The following is a 14,121-nucleotide window of genomic DNA, read 5'->3' as shown; positions in this document are numbered from 1 at the left end:
CCTTTGCCATTCTGGCCATTCTTTGATCCATTCATACAGTAGTTCCACGCTTCCTTCTGCATCTTTCAGGTTTTGGTCACTTTAAGGCATTTGAGATCATTTTAGATGAGCAGCCTATCATTGCTGCACTTCTCTGTATGTTTTTTCCCTCTAAAATCAACTTTTTAATCAAAGTACGCTGTTCATCAGAACAATGTCTGGAACAACCCATTTTACCCAGTATTTCAGAAGGAAATGCGCTATGACCAACCTGTGCAACATTTGCCCCCCTCCTACCTTAAATAAGGGCCAAAATTGACACCTGTTCTTCTGCAGAATGAATGACTTCACCAATTGAACTCCTCACTGCTATTATTTTGAACAAGCCCCTTTCAATCAATGCTTCGATTACTCAGAATGAGCGGCATGCATGTCCTAATTGTTGGGTTTGTTTTGTTTTCATTACTCTACTACACTTTCAAGTAAATTTTTTGCTATGTAGAAATAGCATTTCTACTAAAAACATTGATTTATCAGGTTAATGGTGTTGGACTGCTATTTTTTTGAACACCACTGTATAAGGTTAATGTTTTCACATGGTGCTTGTATTCTCTAATTTCAGTAGCAAATCCGTTTGACTAATCAGTGTTTTGCACTGCCAACCGGGGCGCCGTACAATGTCTGACCCTGCACTCTGACCCCAGCTTCCAAACAAGCTGGGATATGTGAAGAAAGAATTGTTGTACTGTACACCTGTATAGTATATATGACAAATAAAGGCATTCTATTCTAAGAAGGGGCACTTGATGTACTTGTTTAAAGGGTGGCATTTATCATTACTGAATTAATTTGCGTTTTTTTTTTTTTTTTTTTTAACTTTATTTTCAAACTTTAGAATTTTTTTATGCTAAAAAAATCTAATGCTTAAACGTGCCACAAGATGGCCATGTAGATTCGTCGTTCAAACGCCAGCTGGAAACACTGACAACCATAAGGCTGCCACCTATGGGTGCAATTGGAGCAGCTTATCCACCTTCTGTATGTTTGTGGAAAAGAACAGTAGAACAGCGAACTCCAGGACCAATGCTGCTGTGAGACACCAAGTAAACCACCTACCATTCTCCGATCATGTAAAACTGTGTAATTTATTAAGACGTAAAAAGAAGAAAAAGTTTGCACAATGCAAAAAATACAACATCAAAATAATGCATTCATTTAAAAGCATTACAAAGCATGGGCCGGTCAGGAAATTATAAAAATGTATAGGCAAAGTGTAAAAACACACACACATAGTGCAAACACATAACACAATCAATATAAATTATATTAAACAAAATATAAAAAAGTCAAAAACATGTTCTCAAACGAACAAGCATAACCGCTTCACAAATTTGTCCAAATAGCAGCAGCGTTCAAAGCAAATGCAGTTTGTGTGACAGTTCAAAATTAGACTAATCTTAGACATCCTAAAGAGACTTTCAGAATAGTTCTTAGTCTCTATATGTAATGTCTTTTATAAGAAGAATGAGTTTAGCAGAGCATTTACAGTAACTAAACTCTCAACCTATAGGCATCAAATATTCAATGTTTTGGCACTGATGTAATGAGCAATTTAAAACAAATAATAACAGCTCTGTTTTAACACACAAGTGTGTTAATAAACGTAAAAAAAATATGTAATATAATAATTAATTATATATATATATATAAATCATGGCTAAGTTTTAAACAGAATACTGCTTTGGTGGGTTCTTAAGGCCAAGGGTCCTCTCAGTTTGTGAGATTGCATGAGCTGCTCTTCTGTTCAGTAGCCTGCATTCATGAATTACATCTGTAAAACAAAAAGGTAAAAATAGAATATTAGATACAAGCTTTTTTGTGTATGTACTTTTTAACCAGTAGTGTTAAGGCAAAAACTGGTTATTGTGAATGATGTGGTTCCTTTGGGATTTGAAGTATTCAAGTATGTATTTGTAATGGTACTGTATAAGTGTGTAAGACTGTATAAGACAAACATGTTTAAAAACTGTTTATTACAACACTGATATTGTGTATATTGGGGAGGGGGGGCATTTACATATTACATATAGGTATTGGGCTGATGCTTTATACCAAAGTGATATTTAACTGAGACAATATACAATTCAAGCAATTGGACCATAGGACAATGTTATTCCAACAATGAACACACCCTGAACACATACTGAGATGTGAGCAGCAAATTCACCTTCTGTTTACTTGTGGGGAGAAACTGTAAGGTCAGACAGTGACCAGAGAGGAGGTTTGAACCCAGGTCTCCAGAACCAATGTAAACCATGATGGCATTTTTTGGTTAGTCGGTCCATGTATAGTTTTTATTAGCCAAATAATCTTTTTAAATTTTGTTTTCTGCTTTTCGTACATAAAAACACCTTAACCCTTTGATGCACAACCTGGGTCAAAAGTGACCCAACTGAGTTTTTATTTTCTATATCTTTGCAATAAATTAATTTCGTCATTCAAGCTTCCATGAATTTTTCAATTAACTTGTTTTTGATCATCACAAATCCTTATTTCAGTTTTATATTTTTTACTTTTTTAATAAAAATCATTTTAGTATCACTACCCTTCTAATGCACAACATGGGTCAAAAATTACCCTTATGTATTTACTATGGAATTTGACAGAAACTACTGACATTTGTAAGTGTTTGTAGTCAAAAACATATTTACTGATCTTTTGAAAGACAACCAAAGATTAGGCTCTTGAATATGTACTATACTATTTGCTTGCTAGCTGTTTACATATTCTAGTATAGATAGCTTTTATTAGCTAAGACAGCAAATACATGAATAACTGACAAATGTGCATATGAAAATATTCTTTAATGGATGAATATGGGTCATTTTTGACCCATGTTGTGCAATAGAAGGGGTTTGCTTAGCTTGTGCATCAAAGGGTTAAGGAGCACATATGCTAGTGAAATACATATTTTTCAGAGCTTATGCATTGAAGCATAATCTCATTGTTTTACGTCAGACCTGTCAATGAGGTGTGTTTAAAACAGTGCTGCTTTTCCACATGCTTTCTGATACTTAGCTGCCATTTGGGCATTTCTGTAAGAAGCCGGGGTGACAGAGTGGTGCAGTGGGTAGCACTGTTGCCTCATAGCAAGAAGGGTGTGAGTTTGATTCCCCGATTGGGTGGGATTTATTCTCCATGTGTCTGCGTGGGCTTCCACCGGGTGCTCTGGTTTCCTCCCAATAATGAATCAAATGTTTAATATAACCTCTTTAACATATCAGTAAAGACCTATGAAATTCCTGGTTATAAGTAAAAAGGCTTTTAAGCATTTTATTTCTAATATTGGCAATTTATATACTGCTTTTATTTGTTCAACCTTAATGATTTGCACCACTAGGATTTGCACTATACCAGCTAGTAAAAAGGCAAATCTGTCAATGGAGGCATGCGAAGGGTTAATCCAGTTCATAAATTAACATTCCAGCTATTATATATTAGCATAACAAAAAGTCCAACAAATGAAACCAATGACTGATTTGTTTTTAAAATGACTTCTTAACTCATTCCTTTTTATAATGCATGACCTTGGCTAGAACCTCTCTGCCAGTATGTGATACCTAAGACCAGTAACAATAATTCTTGGAAACAATGCACCATTGAGCAAATTCCAATAAAATCAATATAGATGAAGCACTTTGGTAATGTCCTACAGAATTGCATGGGTTAAAAGAAGCAGCCAAGAATGACTTTATGCACACAACAGTGTTTCAGGTAGAACATGTGAATGTAAACAAATCTACATTGATGTATTAAAAGCTACACTGAATATTTTTAAGCTGCTGATTTGTACTCCAACTACTGTGACTGTAGTGTCTCAGCAAAGTACTGGACATAAAAACATTTTCTAAATGTAGAAAACCGATTAAAAATCCATTTTACCATTAAATTGTTTATAGGCTTCTTCCACAATGGCATTATTTGACCTCTTAATTTCCCAAAACCCTTCATCAACCCAAGGTTTACAGTCTGGCATTTCTGGAAGCTGACCATTTTTATACATGCCTGCTAAAAAGAATAAAGAGGAAAATATTAATAACAAAATACATAATTATAGTCTATATTACTTGCAGTTACAATTGCTATGATTACTGCATGGATTACAGAATTACAGAATTCTCGTTAGGTTTCTATAAATAGTGCATTCCGACACGAGAATCTGAATGTAACCAAAGTGTAAAACATGACGTTAAAATCCCAATAAGTAAATAAATAACTCTGTATCACTAAAACTATGTACTAGATAGAAAACTTTGTAACGCTGAGCTTTAAAGTGCTAGAGAACATCAGCACAGTGCAGCTCGTCTGTGTCACTGCTTTTTTCCCCAACTCCTTAACTGGATTTCATTCCACAGGACCCTCACAATGCCCTTGTATTTCCTACACACTAATCACATGGTATCAGCTAGGGAAACTTCAGCTGGTTAAAACCTCTGAGCATTGTGTTGACAGCAATCTTTGATCGTTTCTTTGCTTTCTACTAGCAAACTACCAAACTAATGAACCACAATCCTGCAACATATTGTGTATGTAATAGGTGAATATTTGTTTATTTATTAGGAATTTAATGTAATGTTTTACACTTTGGTTACATTCATGACAGAAACGGTAGTTACTCATTACACAAGATTCATTATTTCACAAGTTTAATGTCAAACACAGTCCTGGACAATTTTGTATCTCCAATTCTCCTCACTTGCATGTCTTTGGACTGTGGGAGGAAACCGGAGCTCCAGGAGGAAACCCATGCAGACGCAGGGAGAACATGCAAACTCCACACAGAAAGGACCCAGACCACTCCACCTGGGGATCCAACCCAGGACCTTCTGGCTGTGAGGCAACAGTGCTACCCACTGAGCCACCGTGCCACCCCAAAATGGGGATAAACATGATTTTATAGACATATAACAAGTTTGTGTTGTGTTTAAAGTGTTGTCTTGCTCATGATTAGCTATGTAGAAGTTAACAAGTTAAAGTTGTTTTTGCAGCGTTTCTGGACATTCATTGGTTACTTTCACACGTTAGTAATTTTCAGCAAAGATTAATTAAACATTCATCTGACATAATACAGCTTGACATAAACTGCTTGCTGCTCTCAGATAATGTGCCAGCTGTTTTAACCTGCAACACATGCAATGATTGATGGGTAAATTTTTACTGTCAACTTCCTTTGTAATGATGAACTGTTACTCCCTACATAGTTTGAACTTCCTTTCAAACAGAATGCTTTCACTCACTATGGTTTGGAATCTCAGGTAAGCAGTAAGTAATTGTTGTTTTTTGTGGTAATTACTCATATACACATACAAAAGGACTTGAGTATTCCTGTAATAAACTGAACTTATTGATTTAATATGTGAATACAAAACATGCACAGCAGCTAAACCTACCTTTTATTGTGTCATCAATGTCTTTGCATAGTTGATACAGATCACTTCCACGTCCAACCACCCGTTCCCCTTTAGCAACATAAAGAATTAGTGCAAGAACATTTGGCTGAATGCGTCATTGTTCTTAGTATTATTGCAAATCCAAGTGCGAAAACATTCTTACCATCAAGTACTTTGATATTTGGAAACATTTCAAGGACAATATTTCTATATGAGGAGTTCTTGCATACTGGGGGGAAAAGTAGAGTAAAAATAATCAGCAAAGTAAACCATTAGTAATCAAAATCAAGGTTTAATTTAAAAAAAGCATACCTGGATTAGTAAAATTGTGGGTGTTATCCTTCAGTCTGATGCTTTCTAATTTTCTTAAAGTCTTTAGAGCATGAAGGCTATCCATGCTGTGAATTTAAAAAGAAACAACTATTTCATTTGTGCAGTGGAAAAGGTGAAACTAGGCACAGAGAAAACATTTATTTTTGCATTGTTTGGAGCATTAAAATTACCTGGTTATAAGATTGCCAGCCAAATTTAAGCTCTGAAGGCTTTCACAGCTAGCAAGCGCCTCTACAAAATACGTTTTGTTTTGTTATTCATAGCAGATTTAAACGCAGTAAATACTAATCAGGATTTTATTTTTATACACCGATCAGCATAACATTATAAACACCTTCCTAATATTGTGTTGGACGCCCTTTTGCTGCCCCATACACAACAAACTGTAATGCACTGTATATTCTGGCACCTTTCTATCAGAACCAGCATTAACTTCTTTAGCAATTTGAGCTACAGTAGCTCGTCTGTTGGATCGGACCACACGGGCCAGCCTTCGCTCCCCACATGCATCAGTGAGCCTTGGCCGCCCATGACCCTGTCACAAATTTACCACTGTTCCTTCCTTTGACCACTTTTGATAGATACTGACCACTGCAGACCGGGAACACCCCACAAGAGCTGCAGTTTTGGAGATGCTCTGACCCAGTGATCTAGCCATCACAATTTGGCCCTTGTCAAACTCGCTCAAATCCACTAACAGGTGCCGTGATGAAGAGATCATCAGTGTTATTCACTTCACCTGTCAGTTCTCATAATGTTATGCCTGGTCGGTGTATGTTCATTTGGGTTTACCCAGGTTAGAAATCCTGTTGGCTGACAGGTTAAGTACAAGAAGAATTCGGAGTGATGCCAAAGGTGCTAGATTTGTGATATTGTTGCCAGAGAGGTCCAGTCTCTCCAGGTTTATACATTCGCCAATGCATCCAAGATCATAAATTCCTACCAAATACACAAACAGGAACACAATGATACAGGAACCACAGATAATGTTATTACAAAGCAACCACAGTAAAATTATACCTACCTAGATTTCTCAGTTTAAGAAATAAAATGGACTCTAAATCAAATTCTCCAGTTCGAGACTTCAGCAGTCCAGGGATGATCTTTGCACATTCTGTTTCTGTAAGACAGAAAAGTACTGTTAAAAGTTCAGTGTTTCAGCATGGTAGAGGTGTACTGTCAAAATCTTTATGTGACCTGCCTATACAGGTCCTTCTCAAAAAATTAGCATATTGTGATAAAGTTCATTATTTTCCATAATGTAATGATAAAAATTAAACTTTCATATATTTTAGATTCATTGCACACCAACTGAAATATTTCAGGTCTTTTATTGTTTTAATACTGATGATTTTGGCATACAGCTCATGAAAACCCAAAATTCCTATCTCAAAAAATTAGCATATCATGAAAAGGTTCTCTAAACGAGCTATTAACCTAATCATCTGAATCAACGAATTAACTCTAAACACCTGCAAAAGATTCCTGAGGCTTTTAAAAACTCCCAGCCTGGTTCATTACTCAAAACTGCAATCATGGGTAAGACTGCCGACCTGACTGCTGTCCAGAAGGCCATCATTGACACCCTCAAGCAAGAGGGTAAGACACAGAAAGAAATTTCTGAACGAATAGGCTGTTCCCAAAGTGCTGTATCAAGGGAAGTCTGTGGGAAGGAAAAAGTGTGGCAGAAAACGCTGCACAATGAGAAGAGGTGACCGGACCCTGAGGAAGATTGTGGAGAAGGGCCGATTCCAGACCTTGGGGGACCTGCGGAAGCAGTGGACTGAGTCTGGAGTAGAAACATCCAGAGCCACCATGCACAGGCGTGTGCAGGAAATGGGCTACAGGTGCCGCATTCCCCAGGTCAAGCCACTTTTGAACCAGAAACAGCAGCACTGGACTGTTGCTCAGTGGTCCAAAGTACTGTTTTCGGATGAAAGCAAATTTTGCATGTCATTCGGAAATCAAGGTGCCAGAGTCTGGAGGAAGACTGGGGAGAAGGAAATGCCAAAATGCCTGAAGTCCAGTGTCAAGTACCCACAGTCAGTGATGGTCTGGGGTGCCATGTCAGCTGCTGGTGTTGGTCCACTGTGTTTTATCAAGGGCAGGGTCAATGCAGCTAGCTATCAGGAGATTTTGGAGCACTTCATGCTTCCATCTGCTGAAAAGCTTTATGGAGATGATGATTTCATTTTTCAGCACGACCTGGCACCTGCTCACAGTGCCAAAACCACTGGTGAATGGTTTACTGACCATGGTATTACTGTGCTCAATTGGCCTGCCAACTCTCCTGACCTGAACCCCATAGAGAATCTGTGGGATATTGTGAAGAGAAAGTTGAGAGACACAAGACCCAACACTCTGGATGAGCTTAAGGCCGCTATCGAAGCATCCTGGGCCTCCATAACACCTCAGCAGTGCCACAGGCTGATTGCCTCCATGCCACGCCGCATTGAAGCAGTCATTTCTGCAAAAGGATTCCCGACCAAGTATTGAGTGCATAACTGAACATAATTATTTGAAGGTTGACTTTTTTTGTATTAAAAACACTTTTCTTTTATTGGTCGGATGAAATATGCTAATTTTTTGAGATTACATTCATTACATTATGGAAAATAATGAACTTTATCACAATATGCTAATTTTTTGAGAAGGACCTGTATATGCTGCATTCAACATGTGTACTATAAGGACTACTATTAGCTCAAGACTTACCTATTCCTGACCGTGACATGCATACATGTGCACTACTATTGAGCTACTCCTATTCCCATCTTTTGCAGCAGCTACATACTTGATTCACAAATGACTTTTAAATGACTTTGTGGCCACTGGATATGTCTCATATAAAACATAAAGATTGGCCTCTGAATAATACAGCAGGAAAACAATGGCCTTACTGATGGGACACCATGAGCTCAAATTCAGATGCCATCCATGATATGCATTGCATATTTGACCCTGCGCTCTGAATGGGTTGGCACAATGGCACAGCAGATAGTGTACACACACTACTTGTAACTGTCTATGTGTAGTTTGGCATTGTTGCATTCAGATTCCTGCCACCCTAAAACATGCTCATAGGTGAACTGGTGACTGTGTAAGAAAAATTGTCACTTTATTCTTCTATTTTCTTCTAGTACTATTGTTTCCTTCCATCACAGGTGAATTGTGTGATGCCCTGATATGGGTCACAGAGGGTCAAGAGCCGATATGGAAACACTGGCCACAAAGCATCAATACACCCTAAATAAAACACCAATCCATTGCAGGATTTTACATATTCTGATTTACCCAGGACCCTGAACATGTGCAGAATCTACCCTACCTGCTCTGCCCCCATGTTGATTTATTTACCGCTTAAAATTTTTACACCTAGTAATATGGTATTGATTTAACCTAAAGTATGTGGACATCCCTTTTAATAATTGGATTTGGGTGTTTCAGCTACACTTCTTCCTTATGGGTGTATACAAAATACGCGCGTTCCAAATTATTGTGCAAATGGGATTTAAGTGTCATAAAGGTTTAATTTTTTGTTTCTTAATTAAACTCATGGATGGTATTGTGTCTTGGGGCTCTTTGGATCACTGAAATCAATCTCAGACACCTGTGATAATTAGTTTGCCAGGTAAGCCCAATTAAAGGAAAACTACTTAAGAAGGACGTTCCACATTATTAAGCGGGCCATAGGTTTCAAGCAATATGGGATAGAAAAAGGATCTCTCTGCTGCAGAAAAGTGTCAAATAGTGAAATGCCCTGGACAAGGTATGAAAACATTAGATATTTCACGAAAACTTAAGCGTGATCATCGTACTGTGAAGAGATTTGTGGCTGATTCAGAGCACAGACGGGTTCGTGCAGATAAAGGCATAATGAGGAAGGTTTCTGCCAGACAAATTCATCGGATTAAGAGAGCAGCTGCTAAAATGCCATTACAAACCAGCAAACAGGTATTTGAAGCTGCTGGTGCCTCTGGAGTCCCGCGAACCTCAAGGTGTAGGATCCTCCAGAGGCTTGCAGTTGTGCATAAACCTACTATTCGGCCACCCCTAACCAGTGCTCACAAGCAGAAACGGTTGCAGTGGGCCCAGACATACATGAAGACTAATTTTCAAACAGTCTTGTTTACTGATGAGTGCCGTGCAACCCTGGATGGTCCAGATGGATGGGGTAGTGGATGGTTGGTGGATGGCCACCATGTCCCAACAAGGCTGTGACGTCAGCAAGGAGGTGGCGGAGTCATGTTTTGGGCCAGAACCATAGGGAGAGAGCTGGTAGGCCCCTTTAGGGTCCCTGAAGGTGTGAAAATGACCTCGGCAAAGTATATAGAGTTTCTGACTGAACACTTTCTTCCATGGTACAAAAAGAAGAACCGTGCCTTCCGTAGCAAAATCATCTTCATGCATGACAATGCACCATCTCGTGCTGCAAAGATTACCTCTGTGTCATAGGCTGCTATGGGCATAAAAGGAGAGAAACTCATGGTGTGGCCACCATCCTCCCCTGACCTCAACCCTATTGAGAACCTTTGGAGTATCCTCAAGCAAAAGATCTTTGAGGGTGGGAGGCAGTTTGCATCAAAACAGCAGCTCTGGGAGGCTATTCTGACACCCTGCAAAAAAACTCAAGCAGAAACTCTCCAAAAACTCACAAGTTCAATGGATGCAAGAATTGTGAAGGTGATATGAAAGAAGGGGTCCTGTGTTAACATAGTGCTGGGCAATAATTCGATATCGATATATATCGCGATAGAAAATTTGATATGATTTTTAAACAAATTCGAACAATATATATTATATCAGTGCGTACTTTTGTGCGGAAGCATTTTTGCTCGCAGGTGTTCCCACAGGGACGCAATTCAACAGCGCACCTCAAGCGAGTAGTTCTCCACCAAAACAGTGCAGTAATACACTCAACATAAATGTCAACCACCAAAACTATTACAGAAGTACTAATACTACTGAGTACTAATACTACTAAGTACTAATACTACTGAGTACTAATACAACTAATATTAGTTATAGCGCGCTACGAGTAAAGGCACGAACGGGCTCTGCGCGTTCCACTGTTGCCAGATTGGGCTGTTTTCCTCCAAAATGGGCGGGTTTTTCTTTTAGAAAAACAATTTAAAAAATAGCATTTAAAAAACACTTCTATTGAAAAGAGAATATTCAGTTTTAAGAAGCCCCAGCACTGTAGAAGGCTGTTAAAAGTAAAGTCAATTTTCAATGCTGATTTGGCTTAATAGTGTTGGTCAGAATGTGTCATATTCTTGAAAGAAAATTAAAATTAGTTTTCCATGCATTCACACTAGCATGTTCACACAAGTTTGCAGTCAAATGATTAAGTATTGCAAAGGAATATCTTTGAAATTCTTCCTCATAATGTTAAGGTTATAGGCTATATTTTAGTTTTTCACTTGTCAGGAAAAATTAGAAAAAAATAAAAAAGCTTATTATGCTAGGCTTGATGTAATTCTACATGGTACTCACTGCCATAGGTAAACAAGTGAGTGACCAAAACACTACTAGATCAACAGCCACTAGCCACATACAAAAAATAAGATATCAGACAGTTTCTGTGCCGCCCCTGTGTGAGCAATGGTCTCAGTTTGGCCACCACTATGAAAACTGTCTGGCTTTGCCACGGTCTACAGTTGAAAAAGAAGCAGATGAAATAGCTGATAAGAGATGAAGGACTAATTCAGTGGTGTATTCAGCTTGTATTTTTTGCCAGAAACCAGAAAAGAGGTTCGCAGGTACCGGCATCCAATTTTGGTATTTTTGGCAGTTTTTCTGAAATTTGTATTATTCATATCGATATCGGAGTTATATCGTATCGACCGAAATTAGGAGTTATATCGTGATATAAATTTTAGCCATATCGTCCAGCCCTATGTTAACATGTAACTTGGCCTGTTAAGATGTTTTTGATTAAAAGAGCTTTTGATTTCAGTGAATGTGACATCTTAATGCTGCAAATTCAACAAATTACCATTTTACAACCTATAAAATGTTTTGAAACTCTGTTGTGCATAATAATTTGGAACAGTGCATTTTGAGTTTTTTTTTTTTTTTTTAAGAATATACTGTTATCATTGGGAGGTTTGTTCAATAAAATTTTATTTATACTCTAACGGTTGATGACCTGAAAATTATAGACTGTCATTTGCATCGACCATTTATGAAAATCAGAGAAAAATATCATTTGCATAATAATTTGGAACGCGGTGTAGACAGAAAATGTATCCAATGCTTTAAAGAGTTTAAGCAAGGGCCTTTCCTGCTCCAATTTGACTGTGCCCTAAAGCCTCTTAATAAAGGCATCGTTTAATGAGTTTGGTGTGAAGGAACTTCGGTGACTTGCAAAGAGCCTTGACAACTATAGACAAAGGTGCAGAGCTTGGGGGTTCTTGGTCATAGAAACTTGTGGTGATCAGGGATGTTGGGTTGCTGTTGTTCTGCCTCTCTAGTCTGATCACTCAGGTTTGATGATGGTGGGGGAGGTGGGAGTGATGTCCTGTGAAAGCCTTCATGACTTTGTTACGTGCTCGCTCTCCCTTTTAGTTATGCTGTAATAATTAGGGGTGCCAGAGTCTAAAGCTCTCTTTGCAAAACTGACATTTTACTTTTAATTATTTTACATTTTAACTACATCTTCTGTTGTTTTACCCCGAGGTTAAAGACTGCAAGTCGAGACTGCTGTGCCAACAATGCTGCTCCTGCTAGATGTGACGGGTGAAATAAAATTGACTTGACAACGCTACTAAACACCCTAGGAAGAAATAAAAACATTAACTGCGGGCCAGACCTTTTTGTCAAGCATCTATGCCGGACCTCACAGATGCTCTGGGCACAAATTCCTACTAAAACACTGAAAATGTTGTGAAAAGGTTTCCCAAAATAGAGCCGACTGATCCGCACAGTGGGCCAACACCAATGGCTTTGTAATGGGATTTTCAACAAGCTTATGATTATGTGTTCACATACTTTGACCATGTAGTGTACGTCTCACTTTTATCCTATATAAATTAACCTAACTCGTTACCAGATATTTCAATCTGTATACACAAAATCTGGTTGGCATGTAGGCACAGCTGTACACCAATTCAAGGTGAGTGCTGCAAAGTAGTCATGAGGACCTGGGTTGAATCATAACTTGCGATCAGTCAGCGTGGATTTCTTAAAGGCATCAGATGCACAGCAGTAGTTAGTTAACCAACAGCAACCTGACCAGGATTAAGTAGTTAGTGCAAATGCATGAAGATCCACAATAACCAACAATCAAATAAGGAACATGACTAATTATATCATATCAAATATAGATTTAATGGCATTATAGTGATGCAGCATTGTGCAGTTTTGACACAAAACAATGAAAGCTTGAGATCTTTATAGTGCTCCATGCCAAACTGTAGGTGGACAACAAATCCTTTTCAACGAGTAGATAGTGGAGTAAAGCCACACTACTCAAAATAAAGACGATGTCAATAAACGATCAAAAGAAAAATAATGTCAGGACGAATAATTCGTTGGTAAACAAAACTATGGGCAATCTGCTATAAACTGAATCCTATATTAAACGTGTGAAATAGATATACCACCATGAGAATGGACAGCTACCAAACCGCTAACAGCTAGCATATCACCTAGCTACTGCGTGCAACAGATTCATTTATCAAACTCGAGAACGACTCACCGTGATCTTTATCCCTCTTAGCTTCCATATTTGTGTACATTTATAATGTCATTTGCAGAAGAGGAGAATCCTGTAAATCAACAGCACTAAGAGATCAGGGATGTGTAGGTCCTTCTCCTCTCAGCAGGTGTCTGATTCACTAGAACAGCGCGTCAGTCCTGCTTCAATTCCATAACAATTTAATTTAAACAATAAATACAATACCAGATATTTTTTAATCAAACAAACATCCCTGTGTTAAGTGAGTCGCAACCATTGCATCCGTTATTCGGGAAGTTCCTGGCCTGTTACTGTGTACATTTCTCGGTTACTAGGATATTAGCTGTGTTCGAAATAGCATACTATGCATACTATTTATCCCAGAGTCTGCTTAAAACCCATATTCAGTATGCATACATAACCAATAGTTTTTGTCCATTTCTATTACAAAGTGAAATACGTTTAGTTATGATAACTAAAAATATACTTTTAACAGAATTACTTATGGGTGTGTGTAATTCTGAGCAAGCACACCTCCAAATTAAATAAGCTGGCACTTATATAGAAGTAGTACACAAAATGATTATTCTTGCATACTACACACTATATTGCATACTATACTGCTTACTCATAAGGGTCATTATGCAGTATATGTTTATACTGTAGCGTCAGTGGGAG

General features: G+C 38.1%; 1 protein-coding gene across 3 annotated transcripts; it reads right to left on the bottom strand.

Moving 5' to 3' along the window:
* Window positions 1-1,105: 1,105 nt before the first annotated feature.
* lrrc61 (leucine rich repeat containing 61) lies at window positions 1,106-13,739 on the bottom strand. 3 transcript variants are annotated; one of them, XM_063002121.1, is made up of 9 exons: window positions 13,465-13,739; window positions 6,787-6,882; window positions 6,555-6,701; window positions 5,933-5,993; window positions 5,742-5,827; window positions 5,593-5,658; window positions 5,430-5,498; window positions 3,922-4,047; window positions 1,106-1,810 (listed from the first exon to the last, which is right to left on the bottom strand). In XM_063002121.1, exons 1-9 carry the CDS (start codon window positions 13,502-13,504, stop codon window positions 1,704-1,706), a joined length of 798 nt encoding a protein of 265 aa, XP_062858191.1. In that variant the 5' UTR covers window positions 13,505-13,739; the 3' UTR covers window positions 1,106-1,703. The 3 variants fall into 3 exon arrangements, with proteins under 3 accessions (XP_062858191.1, XP_062858198.1, XP_062858206.1); XM_063002128.1 differs by having other exon boundaries at window positions 3,922-4,044; XM_063002136.1 differs by lacking the exon at window positions 3,922-4,047.
* Window positions 13,740-14,121: the final 382 nt, after the last annotated feature.

This window comes from Trichomycterus rosablanca, chromosome 1 (assembly GCF_030014385.1).
Source record: "Trichomycterus rosablanca isolate fTriRos1 chromosome 1, fTriRos1.hap1, whole genome shotgun sequence".
NCBI classification, from domain to species: Eukaryota; Metazoa; Chordata; class Actinopteri; order Siluriformes; family Trichomycteridae; genus Trichomycterus; species Trichomycterus rosablanca.
This window is presented reverse-complemented; position numbering and strand designations above follow the sequence as displayed.